We start from the raw sequence: 21,517 nt of genomic DNA on the forward strand, positions 1-21,517 counted from the left end.
GGACTGCTCAACATTAGTTCTAGCTTGACAAGGCTCAGGTTAGTGAACTATTGTGAACAGCCAAGAATTTAGTGACATATCACTTCAGATATGATGGATGCTTAGCAATTACTGATCTTATATTGCAGTGACAGAGTTGGCGCTGAAAGTGGAAGCTGTTCAGAATGATAAATGGATGTGACAACTTATTAAAGATATAAAGCATGATTAGTGTTGGATGTAGGTCTACCCTTTTTTTTTTTTTTAATGTTTGTGAACTTTTTTTTTTTAATAGTTTATTGTCAAATTAGTTTCCACATAACACTCAGTGCTCATCCCCACAAGTGTCCTCCTCCATGCCCATCCCCCCCTCCCCCCACATCCATCAGTCCTCAGTTTTTGTCAGCATTCAAGAGTCTCTCATGGTCTACCCTTTTAAGGAGGTAGAAGATGAAAGAAAAAAATGAAAAGGGGAAGAAAGCTCTATCAGAAGCGCACAACAAACTTATAAACAAATGCAGAAATTCTAGCAATGCAGCAGGAGAATAGTTTGGAGATAATGAAGATACACATGAAACAACAGTCATGCAATTTTCATACATTCACAGTACCGTTTCCCATTTTCCTGATTGGTATCATCCATCACTCTCTTCTTTGGCATTGCTACTCTCCACTGGGCTCCACAATGCAGAACACCTGAAGCCTGTTTGGAGGATGTTTTGAACCAGCTCTGAGACTTCTCATTTCACTGTTCTTGCCACAAACATTTTTACACAGTCTGGTTACCTTGTGAGGGCTGAGAAAGTTTTACTTTCTCCAATGAAAACAGAGGACATGAAGTACTGATTCTAAAGTACTTAGGGGGAGAAATTAATGCCCTATATACATGTCTCTCTGTCTTGTTTACTAGGTAAAATGATAGAAGAGACATGCTGTGTCATTGCTAATGATATAAATATATCATTAACAAATCTTATCTTTAAAATAACTGGAAATACTAGTAACAATCTTAAAAAGCCTAAAAGCCCGAGAAATAATCAGAAAGGCAATTAAGTTTTGCTTGTATGTGACAATCTATCTCAATAATTTCTTCTTACTTTGGTGCCAATATTGCTATTTCTTGATACATGCACATTTCATTAGAGAGTAGAAATTTGTTGCTGCTGTATGCACATACATATACATATTTATGAATATTATAGCCTATTACTGCCCTTTCTGACTAATGGATCTTTTCTACAAACTTGGAAAGCTTCACACACTGGTTAGGCAATTAATTTGTTTTCATTAGATGGGTACTGCAAGTACTTTTAGAGTATGCTTCATATTAGCATTTTTTTGCATTTATATTTTTTGGGCAGTGAGCAGAAAGTGCTGCTCAAAGATACTCAAAGAAGGAGATTCTATCACTATTTCAGTAGAGGATTTAAGAAACCATCCCTTATCTGTCCTTGATATCAACATCTCCATACACCTAAAAGTTTCAAAAAGCATAACTGATGGGTATCACAACCATCCATAAATTTTTCTCAAATCTTCAAAATTCCACCCTAGCCTTGCCTCCCCTCTCATTAAATATATTTTACCAAGGCAGGGATGCCTGGGTGGCTTAGTCGGTTAAGCGGCCGACTTTCGCTTAGGTCATGATCTTGCGGTTCTTGGGTTCGAGCACTGCGTCGGGCTCTGTGCTGACTGCCAGCTCAGAGCCTGGAGCCTATTTCAGAGTCTGTGTCTCCCTCTCTCTCTCTAACCCTCCCCTGTTCACGTTCTCTCTCTCTCTCTCTCCTAGAAATAAATTTTAAAAATATATGTATATATTTTTTACCAAGGCAGTGTTGTTTGTGCCCACAACTCAGTCAACACATTCATTCTAGGACTCACCTCAGATTTCTCTGAATTATAGAAGTGACATTCACAGTCTGACATCTCTACCTGAAGAACTCAAAAGCATTATTTCAAATTCAACATGTCCGAACCAAACCACAATCTTCCCCTACCCTCAGTTACACCTTGCTCTCCCCAATCATTCCTTCTTTTAGTGAATGACACCATTACTGGACTAATTGCTCAGCCTTTTATAAAAGACATTTTCTTGTCTCCTGTCACTTTCTCATCTCTAGTCATCCTCAAATTCTGCTGCTTTTTCTTCCAAATATACAGATCGATCTACCTCATATCTGTTTGTATTGCCACCAAAGTAGTGCATATTATATACAACAGCATCATATGCATTTTCCACACATAACGAACTCATCAACAGCAATAGGGAAAATGGGTAATGTAATATACATCATAATATAATAAATATAATCATATTGGTCAATAATATATATTCATTATGTTGCATTTATAATTATACTTTCATATAGTTATTAATACTATAATAGTGAACATTTTTGTGCTTACTTTGTGCCAGGTACTTTAATGAGCACTTTAAATTGACTTGCTAGGGGCGCCTGACTTTGGCTCAGGTCATGATCTCACTATTCATGGGTTCAAGCCCCATGTCAGGCTCTGCGATAACAGCTCAGAGCCTGAAGCCTGTTTTGGATTCTGGGTCTCCCTCTCTCTCTGCCCCTCTCCCACTCGTGCTCTGTCTCTCTCTGTCTCAAAAATAAACAAACTATAAGAAAATTTTTTTAAACGTAAAATAAATAAATAAATAAATAGACTTTCTCATAGTACCCAATGAGAAACGTACTATCATTACCCTGCATTGTAGAGAAAGATATTCAGGTTTAAACAAGTTAAATGACTTGCCCAAGGTCACTTAGCTATAGTACTTCACACCTATGATCATGCCATAACTCAAACACATACGCATATACACAGAAAAATGCCCTTATACCATCTATTACTCACCCCATCACAAAAACATATTTAATGACTTCTTTGGCTTCTAAGATAAAACTAAAAACTCTGACCTCTCCAGCCCCAGCCTTCCATGGTCTCAGTGACCCAGCCACACTACTGTTCTCTTAGCTCTTTAGATGCTTGATAACCCATTTCACTTCCCGCATCTTGTGATTGTTTGCCCTAACACCTCCCTTCCCTGACCTTCCCTTCCAACTTCATGTCTTCATAATACCATGTACTTCTACCTCAAGGTGCTCGTTATTTATAACATGTACTCATAGTACTTACCATTATAGAGATTTAGCACACATATGTGTGATTTTAGTTAACGTCTCTTACACTTTTAAGTTCCACTGGGAAGAACTGTAACCATTTTGACTTATTTTTTTGTCTGAGACACTTTCTTTCATAGTATTTGACCTATACTAGGCACTCAATAAATATTATTGAATAAATGTATTCATATATATATACACATATATATATATGAATAGAAAATTTTTTGAGTACAAAACCCAATTAGAAAGTAGGGAGATTATCCTGATCTTATTAATGTCGCATCCAAGTTTACATTCTAATTAAGGAGATAATACACATTTGTCAACCACTACAAATGCATTTCATCACAAGTTGAAAATTATCCTTTTCTTTAAAAGAGTTAAGTGCTCTGAGTTCTCTTTTCTCTCCCTTTTGATTTATAACTAATTAGACAACCATATCTGAGGTGGGGGGAGTGCCTCTGTCAACCTACCAGGACACCTAAGAGATCCATCCATTGTGAACCCAAAAGAATGTGGACTGGACCATGGAGGAGGTAGCCGAGTAAGGGAAGTGGCAGGGTTGCCCACAACAGCAGAGGCAGTGATAGCAAAGAAAATAGTGGAGGTCCAGGAGTGAGGCAACACGACTTGCCTAACAGAGGAGGTGACAGGTGGAAGTGGTGAGTGGGAGTCTGCCTAGCTGAAAGACACTGCACTTGGAGGGACTGATTGCTATCTTTAAGAGAGACGCATTGACTAGAGGGAGGGAAAGGAAAGGGAAGTAGGCAAACAAAGATAACTGAAGGAAAGCATCTTCTGCTGTCTTCTCTGGGAGGCAAGAAGTGTATCCACCAACCTTAGGAACCCCTTCAATTGAGGATCGCCCTACCAGACTGTGGGCAAACCCACAGGCCCGAGTGGTAAGTGTAACTTCCTCCTAGATCCTGCCACCCTTTTGTTTTGTTTTTTGGGTTTGTTGTTGTTGTTGTTGTTGTTGTTGTTGTTGTTGTTTTTAGGTGTTTTTTTTCCATGTGTATGCTCCCAATCTTAGCTAGTAAGAGAAACCAAAAACTTGTGCTATAGCACCATCTTCTGGAAAACAAAAGACAGGCTCATAACTACCAACCTGTTAAACTATTAAAATCAAAGTAAACAAAACCTTGATTGATTAAGAAAGGTGTTCACTATTTCAAATTCAAGGACAGAGGCACTTCTCATCAAACACCAGGAAAAATCACAGTGACATGGTATCACAGAAAGAAAATGACTATTTTCCAGCAACTGAACCCCAAAATGCTTGGAATATTGCAATCTATCTGATAAAGAATTTAAAACAGCTGTTCTGAAGAAATTCAACAAGCTCTAAGAAAACTCAGAAAGGCAACACAATGATCTCAGGAATGAAATTAACAAACAGAAGGAGTACTTAACCAAAGAAATTGAAATTCTAAAAAAGAACCAAGCAGAAATTCTCAAACTGAAGAACTTTGTAAGTGAAATGAAGAATGCATTAAAGTTCACTGGGAATAGACCAGACCATATGAAAGAGAGAATTAGCAACCTCGAGGATAGGGATAGAAATACAGAGATGGTTCCAGTGGAAGAGGAAAAGAGAAGATTTTTAAAAAGTGAACCCTATAAAAACTATCTGACTCCATTAGAAAAGCCAACATAAGAATAATGGGTATACCAGAAGAAGGAGAGAAGAAGAAAGGAGTAGAGAGAATATTTAAAGAAATAATAGGGGAGAACTTCCCAAACCTGAGGAAGCAACTATATATACAAGTCCATGAAGCCAATAGAACATCTTATGTCAACACAAAAGACCTTTTCCAAGAAACATTTTATTGAAACCATCAAAAGCTAATGATTCAAAAAAGAATTTTAGAGATAATCAAGAAAAAAGACCATAATATACAAAGATACCCCCATTAAGCTATCACCAGATCTCTCAGCAGAAACTCTACAGAATGAGCGTGGAATGACATATTCAATATATTGAAGATAAAAACTACCAGCCAAGAATATTCTACCAGCAGTTATCCTTCAGATATAAAGAAGAAAGATTTTTCCAGACAAGGAAAGCTGAGGGAGTTTACTACCATTTAGACCTGCCTTACAAGACATATTGAAAGAAGCTCTTCAAGCAGAAACAAAAGGATCAAAGTATGAAAAACTCTGATTAATGTGATAAACAGAATTAGAATATTGAAACTCTTTTTTAAATACTCTATTAAAACTCTTAACTATTGCATACAGGTTAAAGGAAAAGAGCATTAAAAATAACTTTAGTTACTACAACTTGGTAATCACAGCAGAAAAAGATAATTTGTTACACCAAAAATATAAAAGGGGAAGAGAAAAAGATGGACCTTTTATTCATTAATAAAGATAAATGGCTATCAGCAGAAACAGGGCCATTTTATCTGAGATGTTTTGTATAAACCTCATGGTAACAGATATATGAAACATAAAAAAAGCAGGAGGAGATACTGAGCAAATCACCACACCACATAACAGATAACTGCCATGTTAAAAATGGGGAAAGAGAAGGAAAAAGAAACAATGGAAAAACAAAATAATCATAAGGAAAAAGACAAAATGGCAATAGTAAACCCTCACATATCAGTAGTCACCCTACATATAGATTGAACTCACCAATCAAAAAGCACTGAGTGGCTACATGGGTTTTAAGACAAATCCAACTATATGCTGCCTGCAAGAGACTTATTTCAGCTCTAAATGAAAAGATGGTAGATGATATTCCAAACAAACAGGCTCAAAATGAAAGGATGGTAGATGATATTCCAAGCAAACAGAAACCAAAAAAAAAAAAAAAAAAAAAAAAATTAAAANCTTGAAGCCAAAAAAGGAAACAGGAAACAAAAAAAAAGTCATCTATAATGATAAATGGGTCAACACATCAACAACATGTATAATAAACATATATGCTCCCAACACCCAAGCACCAAAATATATTAAGCAATTAATAATAGATCTGAAGGATGAAATAGACAACAATACAATAATTGTAGGGGACTTCAATACCCCATTATCAGCAATGGATAGATCAACCAGACCACACACACACACAAAAAATCAGTAATAAAATGTTGGAATTCAATCATACTTCAGAACAAATGGACTTAATAGACATATAAAAACATTCCATCCAACAGCAGCAGAATACACATTCTTCTCAAGTGGACATGAAACACTCTCCAGGACAGACCATATGAAGGCTACAAAATAAACATTAGCAAATTTAAGAAGACTGAACTCATACCATCTTCTCTGAATACAATGGTATCAAACTAGAAATCATTAAGATCTAAAAATATGTGAAAACTAAAGAATACATTTTTAAAAATATTTTTACTTATTTCTAGGAGAGAGAGACAGTGTGAGCAGGGGAGGGTCAGAGAGAGAGGGAGATACAGACTCTGAAATAGGCTCCAGGCTCTGAGCTGGCAGTCAGCACAGACCCCGACGCGGGGCTCGAACCCACGAACCGCGAGATCATGACCTAAGCGAAACTCGGACGCTTAACCGACTAAGCCACGCAGGCGCCCCAAGAATACATTTTTTAATGTTTATTTTTGAGAGACAGAGGGAGAGTAGGGAAGGTGCAGAGAGATGGGGAGACACAGAATCTGAAGCAGGCTCTGGGCTCTGAACTATCAGCACAGAGCCCAACGCAGGGATTAAACTACCACACCACGAGATTATGACCTGAGCTGATGTCAGACACATAACCTACTGAGCCACCCAGGTGCCTCCTAATCAACACATTTATAAACAACCATTAGGTCAAATAATAAGTCAACAGCAAAACAAAAAAATTATCTAAAAATAAATGAAAACACAACATAACAAATATTGGAAAAAACAGTTCTGAAAGTTAATGGTAATAACACATATTAAGAAATAAGGATGTCAATGGGGCGCCTGGGTGGCTTAGTCGGTTAAGCGTCCGACTTTCACTTAGGTCATGATCTCGTGGTTCGTGGGTTCGAGCCCCCCGTCGGGCTCTGTGCTGACTGCCAGCTCAGAGCCTGGAGCCTATTTCAGAGTCTGTGATTCCCTCTCTCTCTGACCCTCCCCTGCTCATGCTGTCTCTCTCTCTCTTTCTCTCCTAGAAATAAATAAAACATTTAAAAAATTTAAAAAAAAAAAAGGATGTCAAATAAACAACCTAACTTTACACAGAAACTGTACAAAGAGCAAAGCAAGCCCAAACTTACCAAAGAAAATTAATAAGGATTATTGCAGAAGTAAATGAAACACACACACACACACACACACACACGAAAAGATAAGCAAAGCTAAGAACTGGTTTTCAAAAAAAGATGAACAAAACTAACTAACCTTATCTAGACTAACTTAAAAGTGGATGGAGGGGATAGGACACAAATAAAATTAGAAATGTAAAACACTACAACTGACGTTACAAAAATACATGGGAGCATAAGAGACTACACCATGTACAATTATATGCCAACAAATTACATAATCTACAAGAATTAGATACATTTCTATAGTCACACAACCTACCAAGATGGAATTAGGAAGAAAAAGAAAATCTGAATACATCAACAACAAAGTAAAGAGTTAATAGTAATCAAAAAACTCCCAACACCAAAAACTCCAGGACCAGATAGCTTCGCTAAAGAATTCTACCCAACATTTGAAGAACACCAATCCTCCTCCTGCTAGTGGGAATGCAAACTGGTACAGCCACTCTGCAAAACAATATGAAGGTTCCTCAAAATATTAAAAATAGAACCACCATACAACCCAGCAATTGTACTACTAGGTATTTATCCAAAGGATATAGGGGTGATGTTTCAAAGGGGCACATGTACCCCAATGTTTATAGCAGTACTAATGGCAAAAGCCAAAATATAGAAAGAGCCCAAATGTCCATCAACAGATGAATGGATAAAGAAGAGGTGGTATATAGGGGTGCTTGGGTTGCTCAATCGGTTAAGTGTCTGACTATTGATTTCGGCTCAGATCCTGATCTCCCAGTTTGTGGTTTGAGCCATATGTTGGGCTCTGTGCTAACAGTGCAGAACCTGCTTGGAATTCTCTCTCCATCTCTCTATGCCCCTCCTCCCCTCTCTCTCCCTCTCAAAAAATCAACTTTAAAAATATTTTTAAAATTTTAAAAAATGAAGAGCAAAGTTCACATGATAAACCAAACAAAATGCAAAAGAAAAAATAGATTTTATTTTTGTTTTCTTTTGTACAACTTTTGTCCTGCCATAGGGCTACCATTTTGATTCTAGATGACCTGTATTTGATAGAATTTTTTACATTTCACCCACTTCATTTTAATACCTTTGCCATTTTTAAGATTCTACATTCAATCCTGTTATTGTGGATGGAAACGCGGGGTTGATGTCCATATTGAAGCTAGACACCTGTTATAGAAGCTCAAAGCCACTGCAGTCAAATTGTCAGCTAAAGCTATGGCTCCACTGAGGACATCTAGAATTCCTGTCCAGACCAAAGATCCGGTGGAAAGGCAAGAAAGGAAAGGACAGAAGGTAGATGGCTATTGATTTATCTCTCAGGCAAGGCTGCAGGTAAACTGAGCCACGTATTGCAAATGGATGTGTGAAGTACGGCTCTGTCACTGGCAGTTGGACTTCACTAATACCACTTCAATTTCTAGAAATTCACACTTAAATGACTGATCTGAGCTGATGATCTAACCAATATTTTAATAATGAAATCACAAAGGTTCAGAAAATAGGAGCTCATCTCTGAAAACCCATGCATGGTCTTTATCTCTCTTCAGCAGAAAATTACGATCAGCCATACTAGCTATTAACATTCCAAACTCTTCCCTTCCATAATGCATCTTGATATCATACCCTCAGAAAGCATATATGACATAGAACCAGTTCTGAATTGTGTTTTCATCCTAACACTAGAAACAAGAAGGAAAACAAAACATAACCAAAAAGGAAATCCATCATGAAACTGTATGCTCTCTTTGAAAAGTTGCTAACAGAAACTCACAGCTTAAATATATGTATAGGAACAAAAATGTAAATCTTCCACTTTTTATCATTATTTACTATAGTTATTAAATATATTCTACAGAAAAAAATATTTTAGAAAATATACTAAATTATAGAACAAAGGAAAAAAGGAACTAACATATTCAGGCTCTTTAGCTACAGTTTTTCCTTCTATCTTTAGGACAAGCTGAGAGGATGTACAGCTTTTACATTTTCAAAGATTAGAAGCCTAAATCTCAGAGAAGTTAAATTAATCTAAACCAATCAAAAAGAAACTATAAATAAACATATTTGATATTTTGTGAAGAAGGCACAGATTTTTTTCCCGTTCATCAAAGAACTAGAAAAATTTGTTTAAGGCATTTAAGAATCCTTTGCAGCTCTTTTTTTTTTTTTCTTTTTCTCTCCCTCCCTTCTCTCTCTCTCCTTCACTTCATTTATATGCACTGCACATAAAGGAGGAGGCACTTTCTAGTAAGTACGATTTTCCCTAAAGCCAAGGGAGGGGGAAAATATCACATTGACTTACTGAAAGTGCTTCCACCTTGGCACAGATTTCTGAATATTAATTAGAGAGATGCAGAGCCCAGAAACAAATGTCCCTCAATCAAAATCAAGTTCTGAAAAATCAAGAGATAGAAATTGGAAAAAAAAAAAAAAAGAATCAAAACCTTTTTCTAATGATTTGAAGTTTTTTGTTTTTTGTTTTTAACAAACTGCTCAAGGCTTTGCCTTCAGATGAATTTCACAGGATGGGAAAGAAATCAGCACAGTAGACTCAGAAGTCAGAATGCATTTAAGTTCCAACTCCCACACTTAATGATTATGAACCCTTGGGAAAATTACTTAACCTCTGAGATTCCACGTACAAAATGAAGATTTTAATAGGTATGTTAAATCTCTAAAATGAATAAAATAATCATATCTATCTGCATCTAAGGGTCTTACATCTGACTGCTGAGCACAGTGCCTTGTTCATAAAAGGCACTCAGAGGGGTAGCAAAAAGACTTGTTCAACTAGGATCTCAGAGATTCATCTTGAATTGCCTGGCAACTTGCTGGCTAGAACTCGGGATCCTAAAAATCCTTCATTTGGTAGAATTTCTCCTAAGCCCAACTTCACAAGGAGCCCAATGCTGTATTTCACATCCATTAAGAAAACTTCCCAGGAGCTTCAGGTTCTGGATAGCTGGCATTTCTAGCATCCCCTATCCAGCTGGTACCCAATCTCAGATGGTGTGGCAACTGAGCGCAAAATGTTTGTTTCTTCCTTGAGAAGGTATTTTTCACACTTTCATTATTAGAAGGGAGAGTAGCAGTCAGGCAGGGTCTCTTCCCTTAAAACACAAACCTAGTGAATGTCCAATTGCTTCCCCAACTCCAGCACACCTCTCAATGGGATAATAAAAACCACGTGCCTCCTGTGACCACTGGTCCCTCCAATAGCGTCTCTTCTATTGTGGTATTTACCTTTTCCTAACTTGTTGTCATTCAGTAAATGTTGTACTCCTCATTCTATTACTTTAGAGTTCGCTCCATTTATAAAGGAAGCTGTAGAGAAGATGCAGTAATAGCCTTGGGTACAACCACTCTTTTATGAAGTCAGCCATGTAAAATTTCATACCTAAATGACAACAGGTATTCTCAGCCCATCCTTGCTAGTTTCACCTGGACTCTATTCCATGTGCTGGTCTAATGAAGTCTTTTAACATGAAACCTGAGAGCCAACTAAGTCAGAGATCAAGTTTTAAGTTAGGATTCTCTGAGTCTTTACCTATATGGAAAAAATTAGTTGTCTGTAAGTTTGTAGAGATTCAAGGCATAAGCTTAGAAAATACACTTTCAAGAAACTTCAGAAGCAAAACCATAGATGTGGGAACTGGTTTTTGAAAATTTGGTCTTCAGAGTTCTCAATCCTCAGCCTTAAGGTAAATTTATGATATTTTTACTGACAAAGAGAGAAAAGGAAAATACTATGCTTTGAAGTACAAGTATCATATGCCTAGGTTTTTGGCTGCAGTTTTATGATACAGTAAAGAACCATAAAGATTTTTTTATTAAAAAAAATGCTGAGGGGCAAAAAGATCATGCATTCAGTAGCATGTCCCACTAACTTAAAGTACAACCAAAAAAGAAAAATCAATATACAGAAGCAAAAGAATAAATTTTCTTTTGAAAATTTTCATAAAAGAAAGAAGTCAAATCTGTAAATCATTCAGAGTAAATTATGTTTATAAACATACAAAAGACAGAATTCCTGCTTTTAGTGAATTTTAGAGGCTAAAAACACAAGCAAAGTATTTTTGGAAAGAATTATAGGTCATAAGATGTAGCAGATGCTTCATCAATAAGGAAGCTCTGTTTTCTCCTTACTAGAAAATTTTCAGATTTTCACATCGAAATAAGTATGATTTAGTGCTCCAAGGCAATGAAGAAACATATTCTCTTAAATATCCTTTGCTCCTACCTCTTCAATGTGTCCCATCTTCTGTAGGAGTCCTTAAAGTTTGGCCTTCTTACTGTCTTTCACATTGCTACTTGTGGAAAGCACACAACGGATGCTTCTAGGAGTACCCAAAGAGGAACTGGTGATATGACACTGTACCCAAAGACCTTCCAGAGGTGAAAAAGAGCTAAGCACCTAGTGGGCTTTGAATTATGTCTTGTGCTTTAGCTACAAAACTTCAACATGCTCAGATATTCATTAACTGCACTAATTCCAGCTTGTGGACCTGGAAAGCAGAAGGTGGTGGAGAAGCAACGAAAGGAGCTAGCTGTGAGACTGCCAAATGGATGCAGAATTGAGCAAACGGAAGAACCAACACTTCCCGCACTTAATGTTTAGTGAGCCAGAGACATTTTGCCAATGCATAGCTTAGAATGAAATTTGCTTTTCAACTATGTTTTAAAAGGCGGGGATTTCCTGGGGGTGTCTGTGTGGCTCAGTTGGTTAAGTGACCAACTTCAGCTCAGGTCATGATTTCCTGGTTCGTGAGTTCAATCCCTACATCGGGCTCTGTGCTGACAGCACGGAGCCTGGAGCCTGCTTCAGATTCTGTATCTCCCTCTCTCTGACCTTCCTCCACTCACGCTTCATCTGTCTCTCACAAAAATAAACGTTTTTAAAAAATGAAAAAGAAAATAAACCAGGGATTTCCCATATCCCTAATGGGCAGTAGAGACTATTCAGCCAGACCTGACTTAATCTTTGTCTTCATGCCACTGAGCTACAGCCCTACACCATTCACCTCTGCTGCACCCAGAGATTCGTCTAGCCCTAAAGAAAGTCAGCAATGTGCACAATTCCAGGGGGCACTGTTCACACACACTACAGCATGAATGGTGTGATGATGTGAAAGCTGTGCCACGTGAGGTTCTCCTGCCAGAGGGATGCTTGGGCTGCTGGGTTCTCTCATTCAGGCCAGAGACAAGGTAAGCAAACTTGCTACAGCCTGTAATGAGCTGTGAAAAATGGATAAGGAGATAACGTTTTTTGAAAGATCAACGATGAATGTCATTGTGTAATGAACTATAGACACTGATGAAAAGCTTAATTTATTAATCCTTCAAAACCTAGTGGACTTTTTGAGTCATAACCCCACCCCGCTACTCTTTTGTCTCATTTCCCTCTGACTTTGCATATTCTCTTCCCCTGTCCCCAAAGCTTGTGCACACCTATCCATGTGTACCTTTCACTAGCACTCTAGATCTTCTCAGTTGTTCTCTTTAACCTTTCCTCTCACTCATACATTTATCTCTCTTTTCTGCTATTTTAAGCATTGCTAATGTGTCTCCTCTTCTCTACCTGTTTTTCCTTTCTGTGTCCCAGCAGGTACCATTCATTGCCATCTGCCTTTAACCATCTAGTGACCCTTTCCCCTATTTATTTCCTTCATCTCCTCTTATCAAAATCCAGTTTCTTCTATTTTTCTAGTTTTCTTTCTCTTTTCCTTTAACTGACCATAATGAGAAACCGAAGTACACGTGTTCAATGTCCTGTGGTCCCAGACTGATTTTTTTCTTCCATGCCTTTGGTCCTTGAGAATACACAAAATACAGTTGGGGATTCTAAAGTGAATCTCAATCCCCTTGATATTTAAAGCCAGCATTTTCATTGTACTTTGATATATTGCAACCTTACAAATATTTATAATATTTGCTAAGGAATATTATTGTAATATTTATTTCTTCTGAATTACTAACATCCAGGCTGTGTGATCCTTAAATTCAAATGTACAGGTCTTCCTCATTGATTTTATAATTCTTTTAAAAAATGCTCAAAGATAATTCAAAATTCTTCTTAAACATTTGTCTATTTTCCTGTGGACTTTTTGCATACACAAAAATAAAGCCTATTTGCTGGCCTTATTCTGCCCATTATTATACCTCCAATAAAGTCTGTCTTTGGGCAGCAACAGCCTCATAATTTCGGAACACAAATAATGATTCACATAAGGCTGAGGAAGAAAATCTCCCACATTACTTAGCACCTTCTTCAAGAAATTAAAAAATGAACCACAAAACAGATCAAAGGAAAGTAACAGATTCATAGACATAAGAACAAAAGTGTGTGAGTTATAATTTAAAAGCTGGTTCACTAGAAAAATAATATAAAAAGAACATAACATTAAATTAAGAAGACCAAAAGGGACAAAACACAAATACACAAAATGAGAATTGGTTAAGGGATAAAATAACCACAGAAGCAGGAATCTTAATACACACCTTTGGTCAAATGTGGCCAAATAAATTCTGAAAAACAGGATTAAATACATGGTATTTGAACGAAGAATAATCTGCCAACATTGACTAAAGAAGAAAGATCTAAAGAGACTGAAATTCAGGACTGATCCTTCAGATACTTTATGGCATGGATCTCAAATATTAAGAACTGAATTTAGCTGTACCTGTACATGTGGCTGAATCAACTTTGCCAAGAGACCTATAAAATAGAAAACTTTGACCAAAATCTACCGTTAGAAGAGGCCTAAGATACTGAAGAAGGAATTCAACAAAACCTTGCAAGAGTAGCTAATTCCAAATTAGCTGAAAATCTTTAAAAATAGAAAAATAAAGAATTTAGTATTTAATAAGCATAACATTTAAAATCAGAATAAATGTTGAAAGGGAATAGATGACTCAATAAATATTGCTGAGACTACAGAGTAGCCATCTGGATTGACAACTCACAAACAAAATTTTCAAATGGATCAACAATTAAAATGTTCAAAACAGGGGTGCCTGGGTGGCTCAGTCAGTTAAGTGTCTAAGTCTTGATTTCAGCTCAGGTCATGATCTCATGGTTTGTGAGTTCAAGCCTCATGTCGGGCTCTGTGCTGATAGCATGGAGCCTGCTTGGAATTCTCTCTCTCCCTTTCTCTCTGTCCCTCTTCCTCTCTATTTCTCTCTGAAAAAAAAAAAATCTTGAAAAAATTCTAAGAAAAGAGTCATTTAAAAAAATGTCCAAAAACATCTGTAAAAGTACCAGAAAACAATGTGATAACATTTCATCTTAAAATGAAAAAAGCATTCCTAAATAGATATACAATGAAAAATTGATAAATTGTATTACATAGAAAAATGACAATGGCAAAAAATTACTCTGAGAAAAATTTTAAGATAAATAAAAACTGTAGGGAAAAATAAATATTTGTAGCTCTTACCATAGACAAAGGGACACATGAATTAACAAATAGTTCTTGTGAAACAAAGTGAAAAAGATAGAAACTCGGTGGAAAATGGACAAAAGAAATAGTTAATTCCCATTTAAAGAAACAAAATATGAAATATGAAAGTTATTAAAATCACTCAGCTTACGAAAACAGTATTTAAATTAAAAAATTAAAGTTAAATCAAAAAAATTAAAAAATAACTTAAAAATAAATTAAATTATATAAATTGAAAAAAAGCATTAAGTTTCTTATAAAGTCTGTTGCTAGCTACAGGTTTTTATGTATCTTCTTTATAGTGTTGTAGTGGCTCCCATACACTTGTAGTTTCCTGTTTTTATCCTCGTGTTGGATTTTGAATTCGTGTTGGATTTTGTCAAACCATAATTTAATGCTATTGTTCTATTTTCATTTTGACTTTGTTATTTTCTACTTGCATTAGTCTTAAACTGTTCTACTCTACTTGTGTAAACATATAACATCATCTTTACTTTATTGATGCAGTGTATTACACAATCTAAAAATGTTGAACCAGCCTTGTACACATGGAATAAATATAATTTAAACACCAAAAAAAAAAAAAAAACTTATTTAGAAATATTTCACTTTTCAGATTATCAAAACCCAAGTGTTTGTCAAACCCTCTGTTGGAAAGACTCCAGAGAAACGAGTACTCTCATATATTGCTGATGGGGATATAAATTTGTACAATTCCTCCAGAAGGCAATTAGGAGATATCTACCAAAATTACAAAGGCATATACCCTCTGACTCAGAAATCACACCTCCTAGAATTTATCGATGTTCATAAAAAGACATATGTGGAAGTTTCAATTCTGTGGTAGTCTATAGTGGCATAAAATATAAAACTACCCAGATGCCAACAGGAAATTGATTAAATAAGCTGAAGGACATCCATACTAAGGAAAACATGGTAACAGATTAAAAATATATATATATATTGAGAAAATTCCCTATGTACTGGAAGGAAAAAAAAATCCCTAAGAAATGAAATTAAATAAAAAAATGCCAAATGGTATATTTAGTATGCTTTCTTTTAACAATGGAGAGAAAATTTTAAATAAGTTATTTTGTTTCTATTTTATAGATCTTTGAAGGATACACAAGCAGTTAACGACAGGGAGAGTAGGGATAAATGAGGCAAATGAAGGTCAGTAGTGGGAGGGAGCTTTCACTGTATTAAAACACTGAATTATGTAATAATAGCTATTTTAAACATGAGGAAATAGTTCCTAAGAAGAGAGTACTTGCTTATGCCAGAATACCTATTAGTTGTTGGAGCCCAGAAAAAGAGAGAAATGGAATTAAATAACGTGGCACATGATTATATATAATCTGTATGACTTTGAAGCACAGTATATCAGAAAAACAGGACTATTTTGAATAGTGCTTCACTTTACCTTAGAGTAACACGTACAACTCTTCTCTTCATGGAATCCTTTTTGTTCAGATATTTCATTTGATCCTGTTTTTTCAGTGGTTTTTTCAAAGGAAGGACATAGGCATCAGTGGAGGGGAAGAATAGTTTGGAAAGTGCAGTGGCAATTCTCCATCCTATGTATTTGGAGAAAATTTCATCCCCTACATTTGATGAGACTTTTGCACTATAGTTAGTGAAGGGATCAGTTGGGTCATTTAACTCAGCCTGTGGAAAGAAAAGAAAAAGCTATCTGTTGAAATAGAATTAAATGAGAGGAAAAATGATGTATTATTAAATAAAAGATGCATATATGTTTATTTTCTTTGACCAATGTCACATTCTTCCTATTAAATAAAAATAGCCTTTATAAGAATAAAAGCAGATTCTCAAAAGATTTTTAAAATTATAACAGCTTTTAGTGAAATCAATTAAGCATGAACAAAACCAGTCTTAAAGTTTCAAAACTTGAATGATATAATTGTATTTTCAACTTGTACATTTCCCACACAAGAGTTTCACATTTATAATATTTATTAAGAAATTAAGCGTCCGACCTCAGCTCAGGTCATGATCTCACGGTTCATGGGTTCGAGCCCCGCATGGGAATCTGTGCTTACAGCTAGCTCAGAGCCTGGAGCCTGTTTCGGATTCTGTGTCTCCCTCTCTCTCTGACTCTGCCCTGTTCATGCTGTCTCTCAGAAATAAATAAAATATTTTTTTAAATTTTTTTAAAAAAAGAAGAAATTAAGCAATCTAGGGTGACTGAGTGTCTCAGACGGTTAAGCAACTAACTGGATTTCAGCTCAGGTCATGATCTCATGGTTGGGGAGTTTGAATCCCACATCAGGCTCTGTGCTGACAGGGTGGAACCTACTTGGGATTCTCTCTCTCCCCCTCTCTCTCTGCCCCTGCCCTGCTCTCAAAATAAATAACTAAACATTTTTTTAAGGTAAGCAGTTGAAGTTTTATTAAATCAGAATTTCATTTGTACATAATCTAAACTTTCTTTGAAACTAACAGAAAATGTTTATTGAACAAAATTTGTGTTACAAACAAAAGGTCTTTGTATTTAGCTCATTTTGAAGATGTTCAAGGATTTAGATTTAAATTAAGTTTAGTAAGTTCTAATATTTAAAAAAGATCTAACACAAAAATTCCACAATATTTAAGCAATTTTTAGTCATGAAAGAACTATTTGCTCAAATTTCCAATTTATGTTCAATACTGTCTGTGACTGACTTTTATTACAACATCTCTTGAAATGGCTAGAGGCATATTTTCCTTGGCTAGAATTGGTAATAATAAATGAAGATGTAACTTTCAAAATCTCATGTGTTACTTTTTTTTAATGTTCACAATATGTTCATGTTAGGAATTCTTTCTTACAAATAAATTGGATGTCACCTCCTTTCATTAAAATTTTTATGTTTTTTATTCCATATTATCCATCTTCAGGCAGTTTACTACCAGTCACTCAGGATTCATTTTACATGGCTATTGGTACTGTTAGAAACTTAAGGAACAGAAAATATTTTTCTGCATATGAACATCTAACTTTAACCCTAAGATTCCAAGATCAGTTTGGCTCAATCACATTACTGTTTGAAGACTGCCTATTGCATTACTTAGACAAAATTATAGTGGGGGAAAAATGAGAACAATCTCATGGTAAAACTGAAAAACAAAGGGTTAAAGCAGTGAAGAAAACAGCAAAAGGCAAGAAATAAATAGGGATTCCTGTAAAAGCTCTGGAGAATGGTAAAGAGTAAAAATCAAAAGACATATGTTTATAGTATCCAGGGTGAGCAAATAATTATATTCATACTACTCTCAGTTGTTGTAGATCTTGATTACTAACTAGGCTGAAATCGTAGAAGGAGCATCAGTTTGAAACAAGAAGTGACACTGTGTCTAGGACACTTCATAGCTTTCTGACTTTGAGGAAATTAATGTCTCAAAGACGACAGGTTCATCTGTTAAAAGCCAACTATAATACCACATTTTTTTAGCTATTTCCTTTTATTTACAGTTTGTGTCCAATACAAATCAATTCCATAACATGAGAAGTAATCGTGAATAAAAGCCTAAGTACATAAACACAGCAATCAGGTATGAAACAAAATGTAATGTTCAGGCACACACTCAGTAGCTTGAGCTCTGTTGAATATAGGGTTCCAGGGTAGATTTCTCAAGATTAAAAAAAATTGACTTTAGCTATCAAGACTACTGTGGAGCTATTAGATATCGGAACATGTAAGCATTAGTGTGTGACCATGTGAGCAAAAGACTTTAAGGAATATCTATTTTTAAAAAGGTTTCTGTGCCTTGAGGCAGCTGTGAAAGATTTACTTTCCACAATTCAGCCCGCTTTAGGCTCAGGACCAGGTTTTAACTATCTAAAAATATTGACTGATAACACGAAGTGATCCAAATGAGGCTGGTTCATAGAGTTTCTCTTACAAGTATGTACTAAAAGAGTACAAAAATTCTTATGAATTTACTGTAAGTAAGTTTCCAGTCTTCACTTTCCAAATACTTGATTTACAGTTTTGGTTCCTTCACATCTTTACCTTTTTAACTTCAAGACTTGTCAATTTTACCTTCAAAACAGATCATACTTTTTATTGTAAAAAGTATTCAACATATGCAGAAAGAAAAAGAAATTTGAAATTAGTTGAGGTCAATGTACTTTTTAGAATCATTTGAGTAAATGCACCTGGCACTTTTGTTGAATAGGAACAGGTGATAAGTAAATATACAAGCAAAAATTACTCCTTATGCTTGGACTTGGGGTAGATTCAATCCATCATTGCCCTGGTACATGTCAATTACTATATTAAAAAGTCAAATGCAATGTCAAATCCAAAGCCTCAAAACAAAGTGTTCAGTTCTCAAGTGAACAGTGATAGTTTAACAATGTAAGCTTTATCTAGAGCACACTGGCCTTAAATTAGAACACCTGACACGTATTAAGGAATTACAGTAACACCTGGAAGTATCTTCCAATATACATATAAAGAGAATCATAGTAGCTTTTTGTATTACCTATTTTATGGCCTCAATGAATCAAATGAAACCTGAAATCTCTTTTCCACGTCTCATGCTTTATCTCTAGGTAAGATAAAATCTATTCTCATTTTCTTAGGTAGGTCTTTATGTATCTATATTTAAACAAAAAGTTTATTTTGAGAGAGAAAGAGAGAGAGAGAGAGTGCCTCAAGCAGGCTCCACACTGTCTGGAACTTATGAACCAAACCATGAGAACATGACCTGAAAAGAAAGCAAGTGTCTGGCACTTAACCAACTGAGCCACCCAGACACCCCAGTGTGTCGATACTTCTTAAACAACATTTAAGAAAATCATCTCTTCACTAATTTAGAATGCTGTTTCCTTTCATCTTATGCTTGACATCCAGCAGATTTAATACTGGGATTCATCATTTAGTCAAACGCTTGACATACTCTTCCAACCATTCAATTTTGGGATCGTTAACATTTTCTGTGTCACTAAAATAAGATATGGAATTAGCAGATTCATTGAAGACCTGTTTTTATCTGGGTTGGATCTAGAAAATGGGGAAGCACAGAAGACCTCCTTTATCAATCAGGAAAGCGTTCCAAAACCTTCGGTGGATCCCTGAAACCATGATAGTACTAAATCCTATGTATACTGAGTTTTTCCCTATACATACATACCTACACTAAAGATTAATTTATAAATTAGGCACATCAAGAGATTAACAACAATAAAATAGAACACTTATGACAACAATCTATAATAAAAGGTAAGTTAATGTGGTCTCTGTCTTCCAAGTATCGTATTATCTTGTACTCACCCTTCTTCCTATGATGATATAACATGTTAAAATGCCTGTGTGATGAGATGGGACATGAATGACGCAGGCGTTGTGACTTAGCATTAAGTTTACTACTAGATCTTTGGACACTTGGTCAGATGGATCGTCTGCTTCCTGACCATGGCTGACCACAGGTAACTAAAACCTTTGAAAGCAAAACTGCTGATAAAGGAGGACTACAGTATAAATGTTTCTTGGCTTGAGTCTCCTACGAGTAGATAGGAGAACGAAATCATGAAGAGACTGGCTACTGCGTGCAGAGCACTTAATTAAGGGACTAAGTGTTGCCCGCAGAGCATTGCTACTTATCTTGGTGGTGGAATTAGCTAGATTTGAGGCAGCCAGGTTATTCTGGGAGGAGTTACGCAAAAGCATTACAACAGCTGCTTGCTGCGAATAAATCTGCATGGGTGGGAGCAGCGCCAGAAACAGCAGCCCCAGTCTGAGCCTGGCTACCAAAGCTCTTCCCAGGTTCCCCTCTTACACCACGTGCTGCACACCTCATCGGATACCAGGCGCATGAGACCCTCCAGCTGGGGTGGGCTCAGGCAAGGCGGTCAGTTACAATTCATTGTATTCTGCTTAATCTCCCTGGCTCAATTTTTTTTATAAGAAAAGTAACATCGAAATCAATAATAATAAGTAGTATTGTGTAACTATATTACTATGAGCTTTTCCATTACTAAGAGGGATGGATAAATAAATGTGTGAGTAAATGAATGAACCAACAAAAATAATTTTTAGTATTTTTCTGGTAAAACACATTGTTTCCAGATATAACATTATCCTGCATTACGGAATGTTGATGTTATTTTTCTATCATGTCTCATTTGACTACTCCTTGATTTCTCCCCTCCCAGAACAGGTCACTTGTAGATCCAGATGCTCTGCTTTCATGAAGCAAAATGAAGTCATGTCCACATCTCTCATATGGTTCACTGATCGAAAGCCTAGGTAAACTTCTCTCCCCCACTGACGTTCAAGGTATTCAACTAATGAAAATATAGTCTCAAATATCAGTCAAATGTCTATTTGCTTTATCTTTAAAAAGATTCTGTTTCTTTTCCTGCAGGAAGTACCAGGAAATAATAGGGGCTTCGCAATTAGATCTGAAGTCAGGCCTGACTTTTCCACTTGTTAAAGAATGCAAATGTTGGGAAATGTTACCCCTCTAGGACTCTGTGTTTAGTTCTGACTTGTTTTTCATATGTGATATGGAGATAATAGTAACTACTCTCTGAGTTTTGTGAGGGCTAACTTAGTAGGCAGTGGGAAATTCAACAAGTATTTGTTTCTTTTAGAATTCCCAGGGACAGAGCACTAAACCGCCAGCCTTTGCACTTCACCCCAGAGAAGATTTGATACAATCTCTGCCAGGCTGAAAACAATTTTATTATATTGTCACTTTTACATTAGCAAATCTG

The 21,517-nt window shown here is 36.0% G+C and overlaps 1 protein-coding gene across 3 annotated transcripts in view; it reads right to left on the reverse strand.

Moving 5' to 3' along the window:
- TMEM232 (transmembrane protein 232) overlaps positions 1-21,517 on the reverse strand; it is a 201,265-nt gene that overhangs the window by 76,270 nt on the left and 103,478 nt on the right. For all 3 annotated transcript variants that reach the window (XM_077757168.1, XM_077757166.1, XM_077757167.1), the window contains exon 13: positions 16,217-16,461. In XM_077757168.1, the coding sequence (XP_077613294.1) occupies positions 16,217-16,461 (245 nt within the window). The remainder of the gene's footprint in view (positions 1-16,216; positions 16,462-21,517) is intronic.

This window comes from Crocuta crocuta, unplaced genomic scaffold (assembly GCF_008692635.1).
Source record: "Crocuta crocuta isolate KB4526 unplaced genomic scaffold, BGI_CrCroc_1.0 scaffold131, whole genome shotgun sequence".
NCBI classification, from domain to species: Eukaryota; Metazoa; Chordata; class Mammalia; order Carnivora; family Hyaenidae; genus Crocuta; species Crocuta crocuta.